Source organism: Pempheris klunzingeri, chromosome 18 (genome assembly GCF_042242105.1).
Source record: "Pempheris klunzingeri isolate RE-2024b chromosome 18, fPemKlu1.hap1, whole genome shotgun sequence".
NCBI lineage: Eukaryota > Metazoa > Chordata > Actinopteri > Acropomatiformes > Pempheridae > Pempheris > Pempheris klunzingeri.
This window is the reverse complement of record NC_092029.1, coordinates 6,293,710-6,309,433: the sequence shown is the minus strand read 5'-3', so window position 1 is coordinate 6,309,433 and position 15,724 is coordinate 6,293,710. Positions and strand designations below refer to the sequence as shown.

Below are 15,724 nucleotides of genomic sequence, written 5' to 3'. Positions count from 1 at the left end.
ATCAAGTTGTATTTCGTTTGATATGTGCACAGTCTGTATATTAACAGAAATGTTAAAAACAAAGTTGATGGGAAGTAACATGCTTCTCTTTGCTGGCCAGTGACTTTCTGGAGTTTCTGGAGTGGAACATCATAGTGACAACGAGACTCCACAGTATTAACACCAAGAGAAAATTTCAACCCAACTATAAAACACTGATTCAATTAAGTAATGATTCTACAAACAACTGCATCTCTCCAAGTCCTGTCATGTGAGACCAGAGTCAGCGTGAAGACATCAGGGACATTCGCCCTGCTCTTGAACACAGCTGAAACTAAAGCTTAAAGTAAGATATTCAGTGACTCGGTGGCCTGATGCCGCGCCGCTGTTTGACGTTTACGCATCTCCCAGTGGCAAAGCGGCACAAGCAGCGGCTACTGTTGCAAACTGTGCTCACATGCTGCAGCGACAACATCCAGAGGGCTCAGCAATTGTAGTTAGAGACATGAACCATGGTAAACTGGACATAACAATGCTGGGATTTAATCAATATGTGAAGTGGCAAACAAGGAAGAATAAAATGTTGGACAAATGCTTTGTAAATGTTGAGAGAGCGTGTGTGTCAAGGACTTATAGATTTAGACTGCTTGCTAATCATATTATGGCACCATCTTATAATTCTAAATTGAAAAGGAGTCAACCAGAGAAAATAATAATCAGCCTTTGGTCAACTGAGGGCATAGAAAAACTCACCGAATGCTTTGATTGATAAACCCAATAATTAGCTTCCTGAAAAATGTGAAAGAATTGTGGTTTATCATCTCGCCAAGTCTGTTGGTGGCAAACCAGACACCAGTTTGTATGTAAGTGGAATTGTAGCACAGAGAACATGCAGCTGTAAAATTGATACACCTAATAAAGTGTTGAGCCAAGCCTACAGCAACAGCAAGAGCCTTCTTCTTAGATTTTGCATCCGCAATCCACAGAATTCAGTCAGAGCCCTTATTGGACAGGATGATGATTCAAATGGAGTTTAACGCTCATCAGACATATTCAACTTCCACTGTTACCAACTCAGGAGAACCCTCTATGGAGATGATTGTAAAACTGATACTTCAAATACATTCTTTTGAAGTTTTCAGGAGATACTACACTGTTGTCAGAAGATGGTCCAAATGTTCACAAGTATTACACACAGATTATTGGAGTGGTGTGAAAAGAATTCAATTATTAATCCAAAGAAGAATAATTTTGACGTTCCAGTGAACGCTCATCTCCCCACTTACTGTTCATAACACACATATTGTGAAAATGTTTTCACCTATGAATCCTCAGGCATCTATGTGGAGGCCACCATATCATGGAGTGCACGCAGATTACATCTGCAGCAAGGTACAACAATGTATTTACTTTCTTAGGAGACTGAGGTTATTTGGAGCAAACCAACAGATCTTGTTATAGTTTTTCTGATTCAAAACACAGTGTGTTGTGCAGTATAGCGTCAGTACATGGTACAGTTGCCTCTGTTCAGCTTAAAGTTGTAATATATGTAGTAGTATTTGTTTTGTTGTTTGGTCAAATGTGTTTTCTTAAGCGTAACAAACGGTGTATGTGTTAAGACAAAAGACAAAAGAAAAATCAAATCAAATCACATTCACAGATCCTATATCTGCCACTCTGCTTTACAAAATGTCAGAAAATCAACGTATTTCAAACCAGATAACGTGCTGCGTAGAACTAACAAATATACAAATTTGTTTTTAACTGCTCATTTGGAATATTTGTCACTACAGCCATTTCACAGAGCTCTCTGAGTCGGCAGACGTCTCTAAGGTGGCTCTTTAGGAAATAAGAATCACAACAGAACGGACAGCGGGTCATTGGACAATTTGTATTATCAAACCTCATTACACGCATTGAAGGGCTGACTGTATATTGACTGCACAGCAATCCTAAAACAAAGAGGAAATACAGTCACAAGGTGGAGGAATTGAAGACATAATTCACTCAGAGAATCTATCTATTTCTGTCCCTCTCCTCTCTGCTGCTCAGTAAATGGCCAGTGGGATGACGGTGCCTGTGGTGCCCTCTTCTCAGAAGACAGATATGCCCTAATGCACCAGCAGCTCCAAGTACTGTTGAAGATGTCAGCCTAAGCGCACACGTACATACAAAGCAGGGTATGAAAGCCTTCTGGGAGAAAGGTCTGTCGCCCCCAGCAAAAACACGCATACAGATAAGCTGTAAGGTAGGAGCGATGAGGTAAAGACATGTACACCGGTTGGCTCATTTGACTGACGTATGACTTATCACACCCTTTGTGGAGGAGAGTGCACACCTAGCGCAAGCCTTCCAAGGAGAACACCAGTGTCCAACAGGTATCTACTGTGGTAAATAAAGCAGAGTAAAATACTATAAACAAATGGGCATTTTATCCACTTTTATGCACCAACACTGATCTCAAGGTCCTGCGGTAAAATCCACAATTGTACCTGCTTTACACATTCTCATCATGGTTTCTTATTATAGCGCACAATGCATGTCTCCCAATGTAAGTGTAAACCAGGTACAGCCCCAGTTATTGTTGTAAATTATAAAAATAGTACAATAACATGTACATTTACTGCCAGGTTGAAAATTTGAGCTGTACAAACTCCAATAAGTGGTTATTGTCCACCAACACTTTGAGTTGCACTTTAGTTGTATCTTCTTACATTCTAACATCGAAATATTTAGAACTGATGCAACTAATAAAGCCTTCAGAAATCTATTAATGTAACCACTCAAAGAACCAAAAGCTGTAAATCAGATCTTATTAGTAATTAGACCACACCAGGATATAATGTCATTACTGTGCTTGCTTACACTTTTGACCATCTGACAATAGTGATGATATGGAGGTGAATCATATTCAGTGTGAAGGATAGCCATTGTACTTCAGCAGAACCCTTGCTAAATTGATTAGATTAGATACCAATTAGATACCCCTCCAGTCTGTTAAATGATTCAGGACATCACAGCCGTATAATAATAGAACTCAGCAGAGATATTAAATTAGACACTGTTTACACGGGGGTTCTTTGCTCTACATACACATCTTACTGCATCAGTTTTAAGATTCACTGACTTTATATGGTGGCAAATCGAATTTAAATTAGGTCTCTTTCAGTCACATGCATGATATGATGTGATAAATTATAAGTAAAGACAGTGAGCAATTATTTGCTCAAACTAACAATTTTGCCTGCTTCCTTACATGATTATGGGTTGTTCCCCTGGAAAATCTAATCACTAATCTAACTTTTTCAGGACATTGATTAGCCAAGTTTTCAAAAGCCAAATTTAAGAATTGAGTCAATGAGCTCCTGCTGTTATGAACAACATCAAGGAATAACGGTGTGTTTGGTTTGCAGATCACTGTTGCATATGAAGTATACTGCCTCACTCAAAAGTAAAGACTTAAAAGGAGGACCCCCCTTGGATGGAAGGTCTGCTCTACTGAGGAGTTTTTCTTATATAGATCACATATGGATCCATCGTTATCTGATAAAAATTTAACTCGTAAAAATTTTATTTCCACCTCATAACTGTACACCTCTTGCCCCTGAAATTTAGCAGTGGATCCTGTATATCTGCTGGCTATGATAACAGTCAAAAGGTGTGCAGACTCCGCTTACTCAGCACACCAGAGACACACACCAGCATGGTGCAGACTCACTGTCAGGGCAATTACAAGGAAAGCAGACGCAAGTGTGGTCACGCAGCAGCCAAGGCTGTCACTGGCGCAGAGGCATAAAAATGCAATTCCTAAGTGTAACAGTTTACATTGTTTTGTTCTGCTCAAGAGAAAAATGGGACATAGGGTTGGTTGTATGGCAGGTCCTCCACTAACTGACTTCAATATTCTCAGACAGTGTCTAGACTGAGGGTAATCCTTACTCAGACTACCCAATGGTGTAGTTGGTGTTGGACATTGAGCTGCTGGGGGGTTACTATTGATAGCTCTTAGCTCTTGCTTTGGCTGATTCAACAATTCTGCCTGAAGGCAGTGAGCAAAACAGTGCCTGATACCAAAATAAAAACCTGTATTAACATTTATTTTTCACAAAAAAGGTCTTACTGAGCATGTCAACTGTCTGGAAGTCTGGCAGGCAATTTAAGTTGTACTGTTTTCCATTACAGACTGAAGACCATCTAGTTGGAAATGGTAATGCAAAGCCATTAAACTGGTAACTGAGTTACTCATTCTTAACTGTCATTTACACTGCTGGTGCTTCCTAAGCATCAATACCCCAGCACTGCTCCACCTTATACACCTGTGGGCTCTGTTACCGTCTGACTTCCAGGGAAGCTGTTGCTGTTTTTTTCCTGCTCTGCTGTGCCTTTGTTATGTAAACAAAATCTTGGTGAAGCAGACCAAGGGATTCTACTGCACAAAAGCTCATGATGTGATACAATCTACTACAAAAGCTTATGAGGGTGATAACATTACATTTTAATTAAAATCACGAGAATGGCAGCGATTCAACTGTATTCTAATTTCTTCTGATGTAGTTTGTGTTGACATTGGATTGGATTGCACTTGCAAGAAGTATGGATGCATATACAAATATAAAACAGTTAACAACTCTAAATGGAGGGATGATTAACAATGCTTTGATCAAACAATAAAGGCTTACTTAAAACCATCAAAAAGGTCTGTGAGAGAGACCGTAATTCACAGCCACTTGTCCCTGAATGGCATGATGAGCCACAACAACAAAGAGCACAACTGGCTCATGAAACCATGAAAAGCTCTTGCTGAAATGTGTCATGTTAACGCCGCATGAACATGGAACCATTAACCAGTAACTGACATACCACAGAGAAGCTGGGTAACAATGAACCATTCACAGGTCTGAATCATGTACTGGAGAGCTGATGAGTTACATAACTGCCCCTGACTGTCATTACATGTCTTAACGACTGGCTAGCGCGAAAAGGGCAGCTATGTTGAGACTAAATGCTTTTCATCTTTGGGTTTAATGGAAATGTTGTGATTAGCCTGGATAAGAGCAATCCAAGAAGTAATTTGATGTAATTAAAAACCCAGCTGGTGCAAATTCCTATTCTTATGGTGGTCTGATGAGACTTGTGTCGCCTAATGTGGCCATCTCTTAAAGAGTCCCCGGAGATCTGAGCACGAACAACCGAGTTTCTATTTAAGGAAATTTATCTCCTCCCCAGAACATGTAGATATTAGCTTAACTATTATTCTGAAAAAGAATACGCATCACAATGACTGCCAATAACCATCAACGCCTAAGAACTAAAAACATAAAACTAGTAACTGATTCATCAAAACATCAGTGCACTCAAATCCAAACTGTACTACACAAGCTGGTCACATTATATAAAAAGTGAACCTTAATGGGAAACAGATAGCAGTTCACTTTCCATCAAGCTGGGTTTGAGTAGTGCATAAGTCCAAAAGATAATTTGGATCTCAGAAACAAATCTATAAGTCATTTAAACTAATCAAGCACTAATGCATCATGTTTATGCAACCGTTCCAGTCAATTACAACTTATCGGAACCAAGCAGAAAGAGGGAGTGCAGCCCATTAGGCTGCTTGGCGTTTACCAGCTTCTGATGTTTACCGAAATTGACTAATCGACTTCACTATGGTAAAAAAAAAAACAATGAGAGCAAAAGCCCAGGAGGCCTAGTATAATCTTCTGTCTGTAGTACAGCCTAAATGCTGAGATGCTGGGCTTCTCTTTGGTGTTGGAGAAAAGCAGGGGAAAAAAAGAAGACAGATCCGTTATCATTGAAAGCACAGCATCAGATCCACTCTAATTGGAATTGCAGGCCAGCCAGCGCTTTGTGAAAATACAAACCACCCATGGACGCCTCTGAATGTAATTTGTGATGGACAGATTTTCCTAGAAAGAAAACACAATTTCAAAACAATGAGTGTGTCATTTGAGGTCCAGCCATCTGATTAACCTGTCCGTTTAGACACTGTATGTGGGCTGCTACGCTTTACAAAGCTTTGACATCAGGTGAAGGAAGAACTGCATTTAAAAAAAAAAAAATTCACCTACACATTGGCAGTATTTTACAAACACACCGTTGCACTAATCCTGACATCATTTGTATACTACTAAGCCTAGCTTTCGAAAAGGCAATAAACATTCATCACAATGGGGCATTGTCAGTATTATAACTCTCTTTCTGTCTAGCATAGATCACATATGGATCCAAAAGCAAAAGCCTCCCTCCCTCTCTCTGTCTCCCTTCCCATCACCTGAGGCATCACAGCTTGGAGTCATCGGGCATGCACGGAGGCAATGAGCAGCAACGCTCAATCTTTCCAGTGCAACTCGCCAGGCTCGTTTGTTTCCGGCAGAAATGTAAGCTATTTACAATAATATATATGGTTATCTGCATTGCACAGTAATAAAAACCAGACATTAAAATCCCGTGAGGAGGATCGCCACCAAACCATGTCAACTGTGTACACTCAGCTCGCAGCAACAACTACACACTGGGATATGCTGGGAGTGAAAAGACCCACAGACACAGAATGAATCTTCAGAGACACTAACACTGATGTCAGCTCATCTGCACCCTAAAACAATAAATGGAGGCAAGAGGCATCATGGATGATTTTACATTCATTTCACGCTTGGCGCCACAATGATCCAAGAGGCATCTGTGCCCACAAAATGGCAGCTTAAGCTCAGCGCTTATTCACTCAGGGCTTTGCATGGATTTTATTAGTGAGTGCCGCTGGGTGTCGGAGTGTGCAACTCAAGATTGTTTTCGCCTGGTAGTCGAGACGTAGCTTGGGGAGAATCAGTGTCCAGTTCTAATAACTAATAATAACAATGCAGTTTCAGGCAAGATACTTTGTATTTTGATGTTGACCACACGCGTATATTCCCATTTTTTCCCTTTGGAAGTTGAAGAAATGAATAGCCGTTCATCACCTGTAGTATGTGCCAGATGCTCTTCAGAAGAGCAATGGAAACTGAAATGTGCAAAATATGATGACTGAAAATAATAATATAAATATAATAATAATAATAATATAATAATAATAAATTATCCAATTTGAATAGCAATCTGTTAGCTCAAAGACTAAAACAATATTCAAAACATTCTTTTAAAGAAAAGTTTTACATTTTCTAAAATCAATTTGCCAAAGAGGACACAATGCACTACAGGACAGAATTTGATTATCACATTTTTTCCCAATTTTTCAAAGTTGGAACCAAGGATGTGAGATAACGGAGGAAAGCATTCTATCAGAGGGATTGGGTGGCATGGAAAAGAAAAATGTGAGAGAGCTACAGACAAGACTAGTAGCAGAGGAAAAAAGGAGGAGTCTTCCATAACCTTTTCTGGACACAAAGGGTGTTTACGTTTGTCAGCTGGTCACCTGCATGTCCACGTCATTTAAACCTCAGTTCACTTTGTCAAACGTAGCACTCAGAGTAAAGCTTTAGAAAATCTACAATGGTAACAACTGCAGCTGCCGCAAGCAAAGCAAATGCTTGATAAATAGTATAGACATCAGTTAACATGCAAAACACATTGGCTTTAAAGCTAAAGGTCACTATAAACTAAAAAGGCACAGATGAGAAAATAAAACTAATAGGTGTGTAAGAATCCACTGATGTGGATCGGTATAGCGATTCAATTAACAACACCCCAATAGAACCGATGCAAAGTGAAAACGCTGATCAGTATCGTCATCTTTCAGCTATACAGATTCCAGAGCTTACCTCTATGAATCATGGATATACATCTGGTTTTTCTTTTTACTTAAGGGGCACTATATCAACCTTGAATATCAACATTATTTCTTAATATCTACATGCTAATATTCTCTATAAAAAAAGACAAGTGAATGAAATCAATAATTGATTGTTGGTCAAGTGGGACTCAGTTGCAGCAAATGTAACTTACTTTGTTAACTGGGCATATGATATAATTTCATGTCAATCGCCTGAAATGAATGCAATTTAATTCATATTCTGGCAGGCAAATATATCATATTATCAAAAGAATCAATATAATATGTATAATGATGATCCATGTGATTTATACCCCTATAAATTGATAGAAATGTCTTCAACAGAGCTTTGTGTTTCTTAAACGAACAAAGTGCCTCCCTATTAACCTATATCCTCATTCACCGTAACCATGACAGCATGTCACAGGCTGTGTGCCTGTTGTCCTTTTGTCCGCAGCAAAAATCCAGGCCATCCTTTTTACACAGTAACTACTTCAGCCTGAGGTAAAAGAAAGCAGAAGTGTTTATTATGACTTTAAATATCCCATCAAGGTCTTGTGATGGATTGACACTGGCAATGGGGAGAGGAGCTGTCTGTTTACTGTGATGTGAGATTCAAGGCAGCGGAGAGGCAAGACACAGCAGTGTTCCATCTAGATGAATGCAGCCTGGTAGCTGTTGCCTTGGGCGTGCTATTGAGTGACGCAGAGGACACATTATGCAGCGCCTGCATCGTTATTCTTTTCTTCCGCAAACAGTTCAACAGTTGAATAAGAACAATCTTGTCTACTGGCAGTGGAAAAACACTGGTGAACCATGCCAAAAAAACAGAATAAGAAAGGTTTTTGCCAAACTGGAAAAGTAGCACACCACTTAAGTCTGAGTATGACATTCAAGAAAAGCAAGGGAATCAGACATCGATATTTAGTTAAGCAATCAATAGCATATGCCATCTGACTGTCACAAAAGAAAAACAGCCATGAGTGAATACGAATAACTGATATAACTTAATTATGAATGAAACCAAGGCACTCCATATGAACCAGATCCTTGTGGTGATGCACTACGAATGAACCCAGGGCTGTGGCCCATGTAATGGGCGTTGGGTTTTCTGCTACTCCTGGGAGGGAATGGCAGTGGGAAGGGAGGGGGTAGAGAGAAGGGCTGTGAGAGAGAGTGAGCAGAGAAACTATGACAAAGCTATCCATGCAGACTAATGGAAACCACATCCCTCTTCCTGTTTTCTTGTGCATTAACAGCAGCAAGGTCTCCCTTCTTCCTACCCTTGATTGACCTGGCAGCGGCAGCAGCCACCTCAGCCATCTAGATCTCAACAACCGGGCTCATCCATGGCCACTGCTTTTAACACCTGATTCAGAAATATCCTTAGCTTTCAAAAAGCCTTTCGCGTAACTTTCGCCATGGTTCCAAATAGTGCACGTCATCCGTAGCGCCACTCTCCCTTATATCTGAATGTCACAGGCAGTTCTCAGCTCTAGGCAAACGGAAGAGGGGGATGGAAGGAGAGAGGGAGAGGTGGCCCAGATAAAAGCCCTATAGAAGTGCAGATACCAAAACAGCTCCAGATAGGCCTCTCCCTGCAGGTAATGATCTAGGATAACTTTGACCTTCATGTGTCCTGACCTTCTACGGGGCGAGAAAGGGAAAGCCAACAACCCCGACATGACCTGGCTACAGTGGGTGCAAATCACATGAAGTTTATTTCTTCAATATTGACACAGAAACTGGCATGTCCTCCGACAGATGCACTGCGCTTTCATTATGAAGCTGTGTCACATCTTCAGACATAACTGACTCTGTGATCAATTAGCCTAATAGCTGCCTTGCTGAGGTGCTCCAGGTGAGAACTGTCTGCCGATGTCACAAATTAATCACCTGAGTTAGCCTAATTAATTAAGCCTCTGGTGGAGGCTGATAACGACTCTCCCAAGAGCATCTAAATTGGTGGTCCGCATCTGTGACACTTGGCTTTGTAGATAACAGCTACAGCTAAAAAGTAGCATATGCAGCTGTCACCCTTAAAAACACGGAGAGGCCCATTTGAATTACACAATTAATCAGTTGGCTTTGCTTTTGTTTAACATGGTTACAGATATGTGAATGAATAGGAATAGTTGATTATATAGGTTTGATCAGCAATACATTAATCAATACTGTTACTAACGGTTACTTGTAGGCCCGATACATATGCATTGATAATATACACAGAGATGTGTTTAGTTGGTGCACCAGTTCAATATCATGTGACAAAAGACTGTTGTTAATGACCATGATGTACTGCACTGCATTAGACTGTGCATAATATGTATCTACATCACCGCCCCTTAACCCAAAACTAAATCTTTGAAAAACTACTGGATCAAGTCTGATGTTACAATCTTCCAACAAAGCCCCATTAGTTTATCCTAGACTGAATTATTTGGTGGGAATATTAAACAAGTCTAAATATTACCTCCCTACTATAAAACTGTTTTCTCTCGGCTTAGCAGGAGAAGATAAACTGCAGCAGACTTAGACATGCCTAGAGCCTTACAGTATTTATGGTGGCCAACAGAGGCCCTCATCTCTCAAGAGGGGGCCATCTCACTGGGAGAAGGAATGGTTTACCCACACAGCAGGGATTCCATTAGGAATGCTGTCATGAGGGAAAAGCGCCACCTTGTGTTGGACAGTTGTACTACACAGACAAACAAAAATCAATCTAAACTTTGGCTACAACAACCACACCTTTATAATAGCTTACGGTCTCAGCCAATACATCAATTCATGTCACTTCTTTACCATTATATAAGATAAGGCGGTGTCACACAGAAGAGGCATCAACTATCTTTTGCACAGACAATGGGCAATCTTTTTCTCAGTCAGAGGAGCGTCACCACACATGCCACATTACCCTGCACCCACACTCCTGGATGTCTCATCTAGATTTGGTGCATCGCATGATGACTGTTAAAGGCGCCTCTTTTAGCACGTCTCACTCTCCTTATTTTGTCCACGTGCAAGCCAGAGGGCATTTTTCATTTTACATGCAAAATCTAAAATCTGCTTACCTCTGATTCGTTCAGGTAACAGCCTCATTAGTCTGCCCCCTGCCCATTCCTTCACCCTTAGGCACCTGCCGTTTGCCACAGGTGGGCTTGTAATTGCTCAGTGGCGTGGTCATGTTCTGAGTGGTTAGGAGAGAGCAGCCTTGCTAATGAGGCAGCTCACTGTGCTGCTTCCCCACTGCTGAGAAATATATGTGTGTACATGTGTATGTGTGAACAGGCAGGTGTGTTGCACCACATACATCTGGTATACTGTTATAATACAATACAGCTGCTTGCTGCTGCATCAGAGACAGAATAAAAAACAAGGCGAGAGAGAGCGAGCCAATGTTTGAGTGTGAATGAGTCAAACAGAGAGGTAAAAGTGTACTTTCAGAGATTCTGAGAACAAACAACAAGCATGTGGCCTGGCAGTGGCACCAGCATTGCCGTCATTTAACTTGTCCCATAATGTGGGTGTGTGGGGGGTGGAGGGGACACGTGTGCATGATCACTCTGTGGTTCACAACAATCACCATGTATAGGCTGTGTAGTGATCATATAAGAGCTGTGGTGTGAAAGAATACTTTGAATACTCACTAGTGGTGCACTGTTTGTCAGTGGCCTCGCCCTGAGTGCTGCTCCTGGCCTGATCCTCTCCTGCATTGTGGTGCTTTCTGGTTGCCACAGTACCCGGCGCTGCCGTCAACTGAGCTGGCGTCTGGAGGTCTGCAGTGCCCACGGAGGATCAGTTACCAACAACAGACAATACTCTTTGTGTGTGCATGTTCAATTGTGTGTGTGCAAATGGGAAAACACTTCTGAGACATACTGCTGGCAGGGTAGAGTTTGGTGTGTGTGTGTGTGAGGCATGGTAAGATTCACCGATACACTGGCATAAACGATCGTGATGCACTTGCTCCAATTAAAAAAGTGAGCCTGTGATTTTTTTTTTTATCTCCGTCAGAGGTAAACCTGACGTGCGCCATCATAAAACCGACAGTTTCACATTTTCATTTATTTACATTTTTGCACCACGAAAGACTTGTGAAAAGGCCTGTTTGTGAACAAACGGCATAAATGAGATGCTTACTAAATTGCAGCACTAGAGAAAAAATGTGTTAATTTATGATTTGCTGTTTGCTGAAAAACAACCAAAGGAATAATTTCTCTGTACGATATTGAATTGCACTGCAGTGTATTCTTTTGTATTGTGTCAAATCACATTGTGTTGCGATAAGGGTGGATCACATGTGTCAACATTTTAGCATTTAGAGCATTAACCACAATTTAGTATGTTAACCTTTACTTATATTTAAGTTTTTAGTTTGCCTTATTTCTATTTTATTTATTTACTTTACCTTTATTTTTCATTTATATTATTTTGTGCTACAGCTGTACTGCCTGCTGTCTTGTCTGCTACTATAATTTTTTGTCATTGTTGCACTGATTGAATTGAATTGAATTGAATTGAATATCACATTGTTGGTTTATATGCATCTTCAATGTATCTGATCGTTGGCAATGCATCAAGACGCACGCACACCATATTGGCCTCAGTGATGGAGAGGCATCCCGTGTGTGTGTGTGTGTGTGTGTGTGTGTGTGTGTGTGTGTGTGTGTGTGTGTGTGTGTGTGTGTGTGTGTGTGTGTGTGTGTGTGTGTGTGTGTGAGTGACTAGGTTTATGATATGTTGAGTTAGGTACAAACACATGTTAATCAGCACAAATATTACTAGAAAAATTTTGACAATATAATTTGCGATAGCTATACGTTTTAGTCTAAGAGGTTGAGCATGACAGGAATAGAAAACGTGGAGTGTAGAGACATGCAAGCCCCTGACATCAAGCGATATTTAAGTTTTTGGCCAAATTTATCACAGCTCCTTTCATCTTGTCATGGGGGAGAAAATCCCCACAGATGCACATTGGATTTTGAACACTGCTGCAATTGGACATCATGCAGTGCTGGACTAATTGATGGCTTTATAGCAGGACCTTCACTGGAAGATGAAATATTTACAGTGCTGTATTCCTCTTCTCAGCCAGTTGACTTCTGCTCCTGCAATATTCATTTAGCATGCTGCGCTTTTAGTTGCTAAAAACAGGAAATCAAAAGGAACAGAGTGACTTCGGAAAATTGCTTCCTCTTTGATTGGTTTTCTGCTTGACATGGAGGAGTCAGGCCTCTGTGGCTTAAGTCAGAAGTCAATAGGCCCTCAGGGGGTAGGACTGTGCACGCTGTAGATAATGCTTTACAAGAGAAATCTGGCCTTCCTGAGCAGTTCCCTCAATACACTTGTGAACTTTAAAATGCTCCTGAAAATTGAGCCAAAAAACAAATTGCTACAGACCAGTAGAAAAAAGGGAAATAATGTGCAACAGTGTCTCGTCTCTTTGAATGGGTAAAGATAAAGAATATTTCATGGAGAAGGCACTAGACACTTAGATGTGTTTCAGATGCAGTAGAATGGTTTTGTTCTCTTATGCCTGTAACTTTCTTCATGGGCAATGAGTGAAAAGGAAAAGAAAGCAGTGTTTACATTTCTTTCTGAATTTGTAATCTTGGCTTAGCGATGAACATATATTGTATAATGTAAAGTCAGTGCAATTTTTCCATTGTACTTGCGTCCTGTGCAAGGACCCACAGTGACACTGCGCCGCCTTGTCTTTCTTCCGATATCAATTTGTAAGGCAGGTGAGTCTAATATTTTGTGCATTGCAAACCTTACAAAGACACGTTCCGTCTTGGCAAGTGCAAAGTTGGATCTAGCTCAGTTTAATGAATATTTTAATTTACTGACAGCTATATCTAAACACTGTTTTACATGGCTATGGGTGAGCACTGATATGTGGACACTTTGTTCAATGTAAGGAAGTGTGTTGATTAGCATATTTCCATGTGAGTAAGTATAGCAACAGGAATATTTGCATATGATTACATGCCTTTGTGCTCAATATTCGACAACCTGCATAAAAGTCTTAAAAGCTTTAAGGGTATCCTTCGACTACATTATACAGTATATGTGTTTTTCTATGTGCATAAACCTAATTTAGATTTACACTAAAGCCACTCAGTGCTTGGGGCTGTTTGGTGAGTGTACAGATGCAGAGCGCCAGGCAGACAGCTAGCACATAAGGTACTGTCTGGAACACAGGAGCCTGGGGCATTGCTTCTTTCTGCACCACATTCTCTACATTAAAAACTAACTGTTCCATCAAGTACTACTGGGCAACCCTACAGATTTTTTTTTGTCTCCTAAAAGAGGGAATAATCCATCAAAGACTTTCTGCAAAAAAGATAGAGGGTGAGAGGGAAGGCCAGGAACTATACAGCCAATATGGACTGGCTATGCCTCATTACTCAAGTGAGTGAGAATTCTTCCAAAATGCTTATAAAGTACATTTAGAAAAACAAATGGTGCTTTTAAGTTCAGTGTTATTGGTCTGCCGAATTGGTCTGCTGTACCAATAATATAATGATCCATCCTTTGATAACGCGGGTAGTGCAGACAAAATAACAACTATTTGTCATGTAACTGGAGTCATTAAAAGTTTACCATCATGTTCAAAGTTTAAGTTCTCACCTCTTGCTAGTACAATGGTATAGAGATGGGAATTTACTTTCAGATGCAACAGCTGATGTGTTTTTCCCCCAATGACTGAAAAACATTTTGTCCATTTTGCAATGTATAAGTGATTTTCTTACCTCTCTTCCTGCGTGCCTCCTTGATGTCTTCACACATGCGGTCAAACTCGGGGTCCAGCTCCGAAGCAAATATAGCATGGGCTGTGTCCTTTAAACTGCATGCTCGGTGCCTGATCACCTTGTCTGAGAAAGGAGGAGACAGTGAAACACAACACTGGTATCACAAATCGCAAAATTGTGGTTCTGTGTTGACGTGTGTTCAAGGGCATGGCACGACAGTTTTTCCTTTAGATATCAGTTACTTTTTCTCTTGCCATCAATGCCTGTGCAGCACTGCAGTTTGATGTTGCATGTTCTCTACACACGATCATGTATGTAAGGCAAAGAGTTGATAGCAAGCCCACCCCATTCCACTGTATCTGTGAGAAAGGGGATTGTGGCATTTTCTCACAGTCTGAATAAAAGGATAGAGCGGGCTTTGGTGAGAAATGTTAGTGGGCAGAACTCACGCACGCATGAAAGTCTTGATATCACCACTTCGCTCATTTAAGACAAAGGTGGGTGCGTACACACACACACACACACACACAGAGGCACATATGCAATGTTATTGCATCTAAAATCTTTTTTTAACGTTATTTTGGTTTGTTTTTTTTTTTACACATACTCATTCTCTCTCACAGGCACGCTCCTTACACCTTTATAACTCTTATGCCTCTTGTCCCTTAGATGCACCACAGCATCATTAAATCCTCCCTTTCTCCAGCTCCCGCATCCATGGAGGGAAAATAAAGACTGAGCTGAAGAGGCACGCTAAAAGCATAGCCACTGTAAACAGGCAGTCTCTCATTATGGCAGGCAGAGGGAGAACAGTTCAGGCAGAGTGTGGTAGAGGGGTCACAATCTGCCAGCTTCCTTGGTCTAATTGGAGGATGGCTGCCTAATTGCAATGGAGGCAATTTGTGTGTGCGTATGTGCTCGCTTTTCTACAGACAGGGTATGTCTGAGTGTGTGTACATGCAAGTGCATTTTAAGGACAAAAATGCCTGTTAGTGGGAAAGGTGTCAAAGGCCAGGTGGGATGCCGAGAACTCATCAGCACCCTTATGGGCCTACCTAACCTTTCCATCTAGAACAGACGAGAATAAACAGACATACAACACTGCTGCTTACGTGTTCCTTCATGGTCAAAAAGGTTCCCATCGCCATGTCCCTCAAACAACAAAGAAGCATTTGTGATACTGACCGAGATATCAGCCTTTTTAACG

General features: G+C 40.8%; 1 protein-coding gene across 1 annotated transcript in view; it reads right to left on the bottom strand.

Moving 5' to 3' along the window:
- The window catches only part of atad2b (ATPase family AAA domain containing 2B), a 66,854-nt gene that overhangs the window by 28,971 nt on the left and 22,159 nt on the right, over nucleotides 1-15,724 (bottom strand). Inside the window, exons 23-24 of the mRNA XM_070849175.1 lie at nucleotides 14,518-14,640; nucleotides 11,410-11,538 (exon numbers count right to left, since the gene is read on the bottom strand). Of these exons, the coding sequence (XP_070705276.1) occupies nucleotides 11,410-11,538; nucleotides 14,518-14,640 (252 nt within the window). The remainder of the gene's footprint in view (nucleotides 1-11,409; nucleotides 11,539-14,517; nucleotides 14,641-15,724) is intronic.